Raw genomic sequence first — 12381 nt, 5'->3', positions numbered from 1 at the left:
TCTCAATAAATGATCAACCGATCAATGTTTTAGAAACTAGACTGGGATATCCTGGGTTAACAGGTTGGACTATGGATTGGACCAAAACTGGTCCGGTTCATAAAATAACCTGCCTTTGCTAAAAGTACAGTGTTTTGAATTTACCGGTTCAACTAGAAACTCTGCCATAGGATGCCTTATTTCATTTTCTTGGATTTATTGTATGAACCGATTCAACTAGTTGGGCCAGACCTTTTTCTAGTTGAAACTCGAGCCCTGTTGATAAAATTTGGAGTTTACTATCACTCGCAAGTGATTGGAACAAGTGATCTTATTACGCTTGTGATACAATTCTACGACATCTGTTTTGATTATGTAACGGTCATGCAAAATGCAGAGCCCATCAGCCGCATGGATACACAAACAGATTTTTTCTTGAGGTTGAAATTTCGGCTGTGCTTTGTTTTATCTGTACTTGTGTCCTAATCTTAATTCATATTCCAGGACAGTCCATTCCTTGGACAAATCGATCCGAGTCACCAGTAGTCTCCACAAGAACAAGAACCAGATTGGAAAAATGATGAAATTGGCTTGTATCTCGCAATATCACTTCTCGGTTAAGTATCTTGGCGATGCATTTAAATGCTGTATGGCAATCTCCACAAACTCGAAGGTTATTTATTATTTGAATTGGGGTTCTTGTGGGCATTTTTAGAAGGCCAAAAGCTAGTGCCAATTTCTCACTGTGGTGGAGCAGGCCATGCTCTTTCTGATCCTCGTCTAGATCCTGAAGTGAAAGCCTTGTGTCGGGATACACCCAGTCTCTCTCACCATGCCAATAACTTCCACCAATTTTAAATGTATTTCATCCAACAATGGGTGAATCCCATCATCTGAAAAGAACACATGAACCTCTCCTTTGTACTCTATTGAGCTACTCCCTGGTTCCTTTCTTATTCCCTTTGATTTCATCTCTCCTCTGACTCTAGTGACATCATCCCACCTTCCAGCTGAAGCATATACATTTGATAGTAGAACATAGGTTGAAGAATTTCTAGGGTTAAGCTCTAGTAGATTTCTTGGCGCTTGTTCTGCTAGATTTATGTCACCATGCATTCTACTTGCACCTAACATGGTGCGCCATACTTGCTCATCAACAGCAATAGGTATTCTTTCTATAAAATTTCTTGCCCTATCAAGGTGCCTTGCCCTCGCCAATAGATCCACCATGCATGCATAATGAACTTCTCTGGGAACAATACTCTAATCTGTGATCGAAAAGGGCTTTTTGACAGCATGCTGAGAGAGCTACAAAAAAAATGTCGTTTGGCTCAACACCTATGTTCTTCATTTGCTCAAACAATTCTATTGCTTGCTGAGAACAACCATTCCTAGAATAGCCAGCTATCATGGCATTGCATGTGACGATATTCATGTCCGATGCATGCTCAAAAAGGGCAGTTGCATCTCTTATTGACCCACACTTTTGAGTACATGCTGATTAGGCCGTTTTTACATGATGGTCTGTCTCATACCCATGTCTAAAAACACACCCATGAAGCTTTTTTCCAAGACTGATTGATGCTACACTTCCGGCAACTTGAAGGAGATCTATGATTGCATCCATTTGTTCACATGCTTCCTCAAGCTGGGCGTAAATTGCCCAAGCTTCCCTAAAGAGTCCCGTACGAGCATATCCAACCATCATTTTAGTGCATGCATGGATGCCTTTGTTGGATGAGGCATCATGGACCTTTTTGGCAGAATCCATGCATCCACAAGAGGTATACATGTCTCTTAGAGCTATTCCAGCATAACCTGTGATATCGATTCCAAATTTGATGATATGGGTATGTATCTGTTTGCCTACATTAACTGATGGTAAGCTACCACATGTCCTAATGATGCATCCTAAAGCAAATTCTGTGGGCCTCATTTCTCGCACAAGCCCTTGGCCATAAACTTTGATACACTCCTCTCTGGCCCCGATTTGAGCAGAGCTGATTAGAAATGAGTTTCAAACCATCTCGTTCCTGTCAGAAATCGTGTTATACACCATTACAGCATCTTCTATGCACTTGTTTCGTGTATAGAGATGGATCAAATCGGAAATAACAACCTCATCCTCTACCAAACCTGAGACTATAACCGAAGCGTGAAGCATTCTTCCCTGCTCTAACGTTAAAGATGCCTTAAGCAGGCTTGAGAGAGTAAACTCATCAAAGTCCCTCAGGACCTGTCTCATTCTTGCAAACAGCCTATATGAGTCTTCTATGTAACCAAACAAAACATATTTGGAAATCATAGATTCCATGATACAATATCAGGGTAAAGCATGGAATCAAAAACTTTTCGAGCATTATTCATCTCCTGGAAATTAGCATACATGCTAACCAGAGCATCAGAGACACAAGCATCTGAATCAGTATCCAATTTAATTCCTTGGCAGTGCGTTTGCTCGCCTTCTTTGAGCAATCTTGGTCAATGAAACAATTCAAAAGACCAGAAAAAGTAAACCTATCAGGCTTCGTACCTAATTCTTGCATTTTGGAGAATACATCCAATGTCTCTTTGTATCGACCATTTTGAGAATATCCTGAAATGAGGGTGTTAAACGAGATTAAATTAACTTGGGACATTCTTTCAAAACAATCTCTAGCGCCTTCCATTGTTCCACACTTAGCATAACAGTCCATCAGTGCAGTTCCTGCAAATATATCATCATGCAAACCAGATTTCTTTAAGAGGGCATGCACTTGACTCTCCTCACTGATCTCTGGTGAAACTGTACAAGAACAGAGAATCATTGTATAGGGTGAGCTGTTGGGCTGCATGGCCTCCCGTCTCAACCAACAAAACAACTCCCACGCCTCTTCAGAGAACCCATTTTGATAATAACCTGCAATAAGAGCATTCCAAGATACCAAATCTTTACTTGGAATATGCTCGAAAAGCTTTCGGGCCTCATCAATTTCTTTAGTCCTTGTATAGAAGCCAATCAATGAATTCCCTATGGAGGTATCAGTACAAAGAGGGCTCTCTCTATACAGCCACGGAGGATGCCAAAATCCACGGATGCTATGCCATCAAGTGAGGACATGACGCTGACAAATGTGTACACATCTGGTCTCATTCCATTCCTTTTCATCAGTTGAAAATATCCCATGGCATCGATCCATGACTCATATTGAGAATATCCATCAATAATGGCATTCCAGGTGACTAGGTCTCATCCAGGCATTTCATTGAAGACCTGCCGAGCTTCTTCTAATGCGCCCAACTGAGCGAAGAGGCTAATCATAGCATTGCATAGAGAAACATCGCTATGTAACCCATTCTTCCAAGAACATGCATATAATTGGTGTGCATGATCCAAACAAAATGATGCATGGTTGCATGCCTTGAGAATTGCAGCCATGGTGAACCTATCTAAACCCACGTCCATGGTGTGCATTCTTCTAAACAGTTTGATAGCTTCTTCATAGCACGCATTCCGAACATAGCATGATATGATAGTATTATATGTAATGATGTCCCTATGGGGCATTTCCTCAAACACTCTTGTTGCTGCGGCCATGTCTCTAGCATTGGAATATGCACATATCAATCTATTGCAGCTATATAAATCAGTTTCAAAGCCAAGCTTGATAAGCCGTGCGTACTTGATCGAGGGGTAGTGTTCTTGTTCCCGGCGTGTTGTGATTGTTGAGAATAGATACCGAGTGGAGAATTTCTTTCGCAAGCGAAGAGATATGGAATGGTATGTGAATGTTTGAGAAGCCATGTTTTTCCTTGGAAAGAAGGTGTTGCCATGGCAGACTCTGTTACTAACAAAACCTGTTCTTCAAGTTTTATATCCATGCTTCTATAAAATGCATGGTATATCTGCCATGCATTTGGATATTCAGGAGTTTTCAACCTTATAGATACTTACTAATAAGGAAAAATTATATATATATATATATATATATATATATATATATATATATATATATATATATATATATATATATATATATATATATATATATATATATATGTATATATATATATATATATATATATAATTCGTATAGTTATTTTGTTCTAATATATGAGGTAATAGTTCTATTTTATGATAGTGTTCTCCGGGAAGTGTTTTATATGGAGTAGCTATTGTTTCTAATTCTTCTTGCTTATCTTTTTCGAGGATTTTTATACTTTCTTCATGAGGATGAATACTTCGAATATGTTTTTGTTGTTCTGTAGTATATGTTTGATATTGATTTTCAAGGGTATGGAGTTTATTGAATTCAGGAATTTTTACACCTTTTAAAAGTAATGTAGTTTTGAGCCATTCAAAAAATCCTAAGTTTATTTTTTTCTTTTTTCAAAAATTTATTGTATCTTTTATGAGTCATTTGTAGTAATTCTTTTGAAAATGTAGATAGGTACCAATTTCGAAAATCCGTTTTGATGGCGTATCCAATTTTTAGATTAAATTTTTTTTTTTTATATATGTCTGTTATTGGGACTTTTGGTATGTTCCAGTTTTGAATATGTTGTTCAACATTTTCAATAACTGCTTCTTTTTTATTTTTTACCATTAGAGTATTTTTAGACGATGATAGTGTTTTATTAGATAAGGTTTTAATAAAATTTTCCATTTATCGGTACGGATAATGACTCTGATCAATCTCTTACGTCTTGAACGACCTGAACGGCTCTCCTTGGCTTAAATGGTCTTATGACTGGGTGACAATGAGTCTTAGCACTCGGACTATCGTATAAATGACTAATTTTATTATAATCTTATCTCCTAAACACTATAATTGGCAAAAAATAGTCTAACAGTAAATAATTTAAGAATTTCTATTGGCTCTGATACCAAACAGCAATCAAGATCTATCGTTTGTCAAATTCTTAAATTCTCAGCAACCAAGATCTATCGTTTGTCAAATTCTTAAATTCTAATGGTATCTTAGTAACATAGTGCTATAGTCTAATAATGATCTAAGAAGAGAAGTGTAGTATAGAAATAGAATAATAATGAATAATAATGAATGAAATAACAGAGATATCTAATATTATCCACGTGGTATAATTGCTATTTCGTATCTTCACGCTAACTATTATTTTAAACTGCATAATATAAACAATCTTTATTGATACAGATTCAAACAAAGTATAAAGTACAGACAGATTAAAGCCGAGTACAGACACAACTTACAATTTACAAAGGCAGAAACTTGAAAAATGTTGTCATTCGTCCGGACAGAACGATGGTAACTTATGTATATTACAGTCACACATTGCTGCAAATTAAAATAAAGGGCAATGAAAAGATCTTACTTGAGAAAGACTTGCCTGAAGGTTTCGCAGAAGTCAGGCTGAAAGTGATTGGGTAGAAAGTAATGAAGCCTTTCTGAATAGGGAGAAAGCAGGCAGAGCTTAAGAAGAGAGAGAGAGCAGGCGGAGCTTTTTGAAGAGAGGGAGCAGGTGAAAATTCCCGATGCCTCAAGTGAATGAGAAGAGAGCATTTTATAGGCAGGAGTGAGCAGGCAAAGGTGTCGAGCTGGAGCTATTTTGATTAGACATAAAGAGCGGAGAAGACGTAAAGAGAAGAAATGAAGCTTATCGGACTGACAGTGGTGAGCTGGTAAGGTAGATGAGAAGAAAGGAAACTTTAAAGACAGATATGACTTAAAGATAAAGGGTGAACGAGACATGACACGACTAAAAGAAAAAGCAAAATTAACTTTTGTACATGACATGACTAAAAGAAAAAGCAAAAATAACTTTTGTACATGATATGACTAAAAGAAAAAGCAAAAGAAAAATTAACTTTTGTACATGACATGACTAAAAGAAAAAGCAAAATTAACTTTTGTCGGCCATATCGTACGGAAAGCATCTTGACTAGTGACTTCTGTCTCTTCTGTTGTATGGCAGATGCCGTCTGTCGACCTCTTTTATTCCGTTTTTGGATAGATGTATAGGTGGCTTCTTCTGGATGCATACAGGTGGCTTCTTTTACATGGACATACAGGTGGCTTCAAGAGGATGATGTGACAAGCGTTTAATAGCTGATAGTTTGTACAGATTGCTGGGCTGAGCGGGGTTATTCGGGTCTGTGGCTGAAGTCATTGTCAGGCTCAGATGAAGGAGAGTGGCTTCTGAGGTTTCTTCTTGTATGATCTTTAATAACTGATTTTACAGTTCATCTTTAGTTGCTCTAGGGTTTTGTCTTCGCATTTGTCTTATATATTTGGCGAAAGTATTTGCAAATTCTTTGGGATCATTTTGATAATCATGAGCAGCATGAGGTATTCGTTTAGGTTTTATAGTATTTGGGTCTATGCTAAAAACATCCCACCATCGAATCGATATTCTCTTTCCCAATCGGGGTATATATTCAAAATTATTATGAGTATTTTCATTTATTCCATATTCCCATTTTACTATCCAGGGTATCTGATATATAGTCATAAAATAGAGATGATAGTCTATATCATCATTAACTCCATTATATTCAGCAAATGCTGTTTGAGCAACTTTGAAGGAGTCAGGCAATATTTGAGTTCCTGATCTCCAGATTAGAAATCAATAACGAAACCAACTAGGGAATCTCTTAGAAACAGGCATTTTAATCTGGACAAACCATGTATGAGAATTATTTAGGTTTTGATATGCAAACACTTTATGCCATATATCTATATATTCAATATATCGATATGATTTATATTGAAATTTTGGGGCTTGAAGTTTTCGGCCCTGGGATGGCCCGTACCCCCAATCATCATAATTTTCTTATTTGTATTTTCGAATATCCAATTATTTTTGTATTGGGATTGAAGAAATGCATAATTGAAATAGACCCTGTTTCTAAAAGGACAGCTTCGTACCACTCTCTGGTCTTGTTGCCGTTTGAAGGATTAAGGTGGTTTTGTAAATATAGAGTGGCTAATTTATTTGGGTCAATATGTGTATGTTTTTCATCAATGGTAACATCTATCAATAAAGCAATTTCTTCATATATTGATTTATTTGGGTTAACGGATTTATTGGGGCTAGATGCTGGAGTGAAGACTGGAACATATTTTGGTTGGGATGAATATTCTGGGTAATTGATTGATCTGGCTAGAGATAAAGGCGGATAGGAGTGTAGGGGTGAGTCAGATATAGTCGGGACAATCTTCATAGGTAGTTTTCCTTTATTGCTATTGTTGATATTCATATTAAATAATTGTATTGCGTACCTTTTTGAGGCTGGTTCAAGAGGCGGTAGATCCCTTCTCCCCCTGCAAAAATTCACGGGTGAGAAAATCAGGAAGAGAGTTAGAAGAATCATGAAGATCTTCAATTGTAAAATCGAAAGAAGATAAAATCGATTGTCAACGGGCAAAAATCCGTTCAGATACAAGATTTTGAACATCCTTTTGCAAAATATCGCGAGCCGATTTACATTCAGTTCTAATAAGAAATGAGGTATTAAGATTGTCGCTCTGAAATTTATTCACGCAATGAACAATAGCTAAAATTTCTTTTTTAATGGTTGAATAGTTTTGTTGTGTAGAATTCCAGGCCTTAGATGTATAACGTACTAATTGTTCTTTATCATTTACTTGTTTGTTTAAGGATTCCGCCTAAACCAAGTTCAGAGGCATCGCATTCAATAATTTTAAAAGCAGTAGGGTCAGATAAGACCAAGCAAGGTAATTCTGTTGATTTGCTTTTAAGAATTCGAATAACATTAGTATGTTGATCCGTCTATTTAGGAGGATTCTTTTTTAGTCGATCGTATAAAGGTTTAGCAATAATAGCAAAATCTTTAATAAAATCATAAATATAGTTTAAGCATCCTAAGAATCGTTGTAATTCAACTTTATTTAAGATAATATCAGGGAATTTAATAGAGAATTCAATAGCTCTATCTATGGGAATAATTGTGCCTTGGAAGATATTATGGCCTAAGAATCTAATTTTAGGTTGACAAAGAACTATTTTCTTTGCAGAAACTACGAGTCCTGCATTTTAATAGTATTGAGAAATATATTTAAATGTTTGAAATGTTGATGTATATCAGCTGAAAAAATAAGAACATCATCAATGTAAACTATCATAGATGTCATATAAGGGTTAAAAACATCATTCATAATTTTTTGGAATTCAGATGGTGCATTTTTTAGGCCGAATGGCATTACATTCCATTCATACTGGCCAAATGGAACATTAAATGCTGTTTTATAGCAATCCTTTTCATTTATTTGTATTTGCCAGTATCCGAATTTAAGATCAAATTTTGAAAAAATACAAGCATTTACAAGTCTATCTAATAAATCTTTTTTATTAAGAATTGGATATCTGATCCATTTTAAAACTTTATTTAATGGTTTGTAATTGATAACTAATATTGGAACTCCTCGTTCCTTTTCGGCATTATTTTCTACATAAAGGCGGCACAACTCCATGGAGATGAGCTTGGCCTTATTAATCTTTTTTCTAAGAGAGAAGTTATTTCTTTATGACAAATTTCTAACATTTTTGAATTCATCTGGATTGGGCGAGCTTTTGTTGGAATTTTAGTTTCAGAAAATCCTTCTTCATATGGAAGAGATACTATATGTTTTCGTCGATTCCAAAAAGCATTAGGTAAATCACTATATATCTCTTTTTCAAATTGGTGTCTTAAGTTTTCGATTTTTTATTTCGTTTTAGGAAGTGATCGCTGTTCGTCAATTGCTTTATATTTTATTTCAGTTCTGAGCTGATATAAAAATTTCTCTTTATTTTGTAGATTTTGTTTTATATTATTTATTTCTTTTATTTTTGGTTTATCAATAAATTCGAATTTTACTTTTATTCCTTCAATCTTTGATTCTAATCCAGTATGATCTATAACAATAGGGTATAGCATACTAATAAAAGGAGTACCTAAAATAACAGCTTGGTTAAGTCCTTTTACCATGATAAATGGTAATTCTAGACAGATGCCATTATTGCATATGACAACATTTGATAATTTATAATTTATTTTCAATTTGCTTCCATCGGCTGTATTTAGGATTTGCGTGGTTTTATCAAAATATTTGTTAGAGACTAAACCCTCGTTTATGCAGTTCAAATCGGCTCCTGAATCTATCAAGGCCATAGATTGGAAATGGTATTCATTCTGAACTATTATTTTAATTAAGGTATACCATTTTTGATTTAAGATTTTATTTATTAAATTTAACTGAGGTTCTTGTTTGTTTTTAGAAGATTCAGGTTTATCTAATATTCTATTATTAGTTATTAGCTCATCAAATTCTATTTCTTCATCTTCAGATGGATTATCGGTTAATTGATTAGTTAATTCTAATAACTTAACCCTATTTTTCAAATTATTAAGTTCAGATTTTATTTCAATAACTTCGTGTTTTAGTTCAACAATAGTAGGTTCTTTATGGCTGTTACCCTTTTGACCAATTCGTTTAAGTATTTCAGATAAGCTATATTCTTCCGGTGGTTTTATTAAGGGAGTTGGTTTATTTCTAGCATTTGCTATCTGAATATATTGGCTGATTATTGTTCTTTTATCTTCAGTATTAGGTATTTTGTCTATAATTTCTAGAATTAAATTGTCCTCTTTGGTAATAGTATGACATGCACATTTGTTGTCGTTTTTTGAGAAGGAAGATGTCTCATTTAATAAATCTTCTTCTTTTATTATTCCTATATCTGATTCTTCATCAGAACTTTCCGAATATGAGGAAGATGTTGTACTATTATTATTATCATATAGTTGAATAATTTCATATAATTGATTTCTTATATTTTCATCTAATATTAATGATTCTATCTTTTTCTTTACCTGACAATTATTTTTATAGTGTCGTAATTTTCCACATTTATAGCATCTAGGTATTTTTCTTTTAGGCCTTTTATATTTAGAACTTCCTTTAGGAGGTTGTTCATATTTTTTGTATTTATTTTTCTTATATGATTTTTTGTATGATTTTTGTCGCTTTTCTTGTTTTATTCTTTTATGGGGTTTCTTTTGGGAAATAGTTAGATTGTATCCTAATTGTTCGCAAAAATCACCAAGTTCTTTATGACCAGTCATCTTTTGTTTATCAAGTTGTTTTTTGAGTTTTAGATCAGTGCAAAGAGCTAGCCCTTCAACACATATCTCGGCTGATAATTCTCCTAGAGTATAGGGGTGATAGGGAATAATCCCCCCATTTTTTGTTTTAAAGCAGTTGCGGACTTTTTCAGCAAAGAGATAGGGAAGGCCGGAAATAAACTTTTCTTTCTAGTGATCGGAACTACTATCTTCTCGAATAAGAAGGCGGGAAAAGAAAACATCTTTATACCATTTATAGTGAGAAAGGGTTGGACATTTAAGATTAGAAAGGAGGTCTTCAGATCTTGCTTCTAGTAGGGCAGTACTTCCAACAAAGTGAAGGGTTATTGTGTATATGAGGGTATTGACATCATCGCTTCCGGCTTGAACGACGTCTTGATTTAATCCATTTTTAATATATGATTGTTTAGTGGCTGTTAATATTTGTTGTTTCGATATATCATTAAGGTGGAAATCCCACCATCATCTGAGCCAACCAGTAAAGCCACAAATAATAGCTTTTGCTACATCTTGGTCATGAGCTCCAGAGACCTTGCATGCAGTGGCATACATGGTCCTGTGTTTCATTGTATCAAGAATCTGATGATCGGACATTCCGTTTATATTCCAATTAACAATAGTTCGTCCTGAATATGATACAGTATGGGATATAAGGTCTTCTTCAAATTGTATATCAACTGGAGTAGGTCTAGTATGGTACATTCTAGATTGAGATACAGGTCTCCATTTTTTACCATAATCTATTCTGTTGATATTATTTTCTAGAGATGATTGAGTAAAAGCATCTTTGATGTTAGTAATGGTATTCTGAATTTCTGGTATTTCATGTAACATCATAGCTGTTGGTTCTGTTATCTTTATTACTGATTATTGACTTTTAACTTTATCCTTTCCTTTGATATCTAGACTTGCTAATTTGGTAATTAATTGTTGCATTAATTCAGATGAATGTTCTTCTTTCATTTGAAATATTTATTTATTAATTAGAGGAGGAGGTTTAAATAATATTGCATTTTTCCTTTATTCAATTTTTTCTTATGGTTGTCTGATAAGATTTTCTATTCTGGTAGTTTGTTTTCCTATGGTTTGTAAATATAAATTCGTATAGTTATTTTGTTCTAATAAATGAGGTAATAGTTCCATTTTATGATAGTGTTATCCAGGAAGTGTTTTATATGAAGTAGCTATTATTTTTAATTCTTCTTGCTTATCTTTTCCGAGAATTTTTATACTTTCTTCTGGAGGATGAATACTTCGAATATGTTTTTGTTGTTCTGTAGTATATGTTTGATATTGATTTTCAAGGGTATGTAGTTTATTGAATTCAGGAATTTTTACTCCTTTTAAAAGTAATGTAGTTTTGAGCCATTCAAACAATCCTAAGTTTATTTTTTCTTTTTTCAAAAATTTATTGTATCTTTTATGAGTCATTTGTAATAATTCTTTTGAAAATGTAGATAGGTACCAATTTCGAAAATCTTAATTGTTTTCGCTTAAATAATCATTTTTTATATAATCTTTATTTTTTTTATTTTTTTTTGTAATGTTAATAATTGAAAATCTTGATCTAGAGTATCTGTGTACATTGGTTGATATATAGGTTTATATATATTATCTTGAGTTCTAACTAATCCTTGTATTTCAGGTTCTAAAGATGATGTAGTTTCAGGTCTGGATATACTAGATACAAATCTTCTAGATGATAGGAAATTTGATGAATTATTTGATAAGGGAAGATAATTATCATCTTTTATTTTTAAGGAAGGAGATCTTTTATTAAATAGTATTTCTACTTCTCCATCTATATTTTCTATTATTTGATTCAAAATATTATTCTAAGGGGTTTTAATTGCTGGATTTGAAGTCTGAATTTTCCATTCTTGGGGGAGTTGTATTTGTGACCATTGGATTGTTTTAGGGATAATAACATTTGATCTTTCAGTATTTGTTTGTGTATATATATATATATATATATATATATATATATATATACACATTATAGCTTTACGAATAGTTTCGGCTATTACACGTGTCCGTTTTTTTTTATGTCAAAATGGAAATTAAAAAAAAAAAAAAGACAACTTTACTCTTTTTCGGTTGTTGAACAACCGAATTAAAGTATTTTCCGTTGTTAAACAACTAGAAAATAGACCAATGTTGGTTCTTCAAGAATTTGAGTCCCTAAATTTAGGAGAAATATTAGAGCTTCTAAGATTAGAAGATTAGAAGAAATCTTGTGGCGTATTCTCTCTCTACCTCTTTGAAGTTATGTTATCCCTAAGATTTCTCCTAAATTT

General features: G+C 33.8%; 2 protein-coding genes, 1 long non-coding RNA gene and 1 pseudogene across 5 annotated transcripts; 1 reads left to right on the top strand and 3 right to left on the bottom strand.

The window, feature by feature from the left end:
• Positions 1-472: 472 nt before the first annotated feature.
• On the bottom strand, positions 473-1209 carry LOC148781716 (pentatricopeptide repeat-containing protein At4g16835, mitochondrial pseudogene; annotated as a pseudogene).
• Positions 1210-1996: 787 nt separating this feature from the next.
• Positions 1997-3145, bottom strand: LOC105420725 (pentatricopeptide repeat-containing protein At5g27110-like). The gene is made up of 3 exons (XM_011625443.1): positions 3028-3145; positions 2366-2878; positions 1997-2247 (listed from the first exon to the last, which is right to left on the bottom strand). The coding sequence occupies exons 1-3, from the start codon at positions 3143-3145 to the stop codon at positions 1997-1999; spliced, it is 882 nt and encodes a 293-aa protein (XP_011623745.1).
• Positions 3146-3208: 63 nt separating this feature from the next.
• LOC18435037 (pentatricopeptide repeat-containing protein At4g21065) lies at positions 3209-3763 on the bottom strand. Its single transcript, XM_006845094.1, has one exon. The coding sequence runs from the start codon at positions 3761-3763 to the stop codon at positions 3209-3211; it is 555 nt and encodes a 184-aa protein (XP_006845157.1).
• Positions 3764-5527: 1764 nt separating this feature from the next.
• LOC148781715 (uncharacterized) lies at positions 5528-12026 on the top strand. 3 transcript variants are annotated; one of them, XR_016057871.1, is made up of 6 exons: positions 5528-5617; positions 5911-5981; positions 6061-6149; positions 7597-7673; positions 9078-9121; positions 11730-12026. It is a non-coding gene; the product is annotated as an uncharacterized LOC148781715 (long non-coding RNA). The 3 variants fall into 3 exon arrangements; XR_016057872.1 differs by having other exon boundaries at positions 9078-9152; XR_016057873.1 differs by lacking the exon at positions 9078-9121.
• The last annotated feature ends 355 nt before the right edge of the window (positions 12027-12381 follow it).

This window comes from Amborella trichopoda, chromosome 6 (assembly GCF_054954075.1).
Source record: "Amborella trichopoda isolate Santa Cruz 75 chromosome 6, AtrichopodaSantaCruz75HAP2 v2.0, whole genome shotgun sequence".
Classification (NCBI taxonomy): Eukaryota; Viridiplantae; Streptophyta; class Magnoliopsida; order Amborellales; family Amborellaceae; genus Amborella; species Amborella trichopoda.
The sequence above is the reverse complement of the archived record's forward strand: the minus strand, read 5'-3'. Positions and strand labels throughout refer to the sequence as shown.

Coding starts and splice junctions, on each gene's coding strand:
- LOC105420725 (XM_011625443.1), bottom strand. CDS start 3,145: ATGGGATATTTTCAACTGATGAAAAGGAATGGAATGAGACCAGATGTG. Junction 2,879..3,027: donor TTTTGGCATCCTCCGTGGCT/GTATAGAGAGAG, acceptor CTCTTATTGCAG/GTTATTATCAAAATGGGTTC. Junction 2,248..2,365: donor TCTGATGCTCTGGTTAGCAT/GTATGCTAATTT, acceptor GTTACATAGAAG/ACTCATATAGGCTGTTTGCA.
- LOC18435037 (XM_006845094.1), bottom strand. CDS start 3,763: ATGGCTTCTCAAACATTCACATACCATTCCATATCTCTTCGCTTGCGA.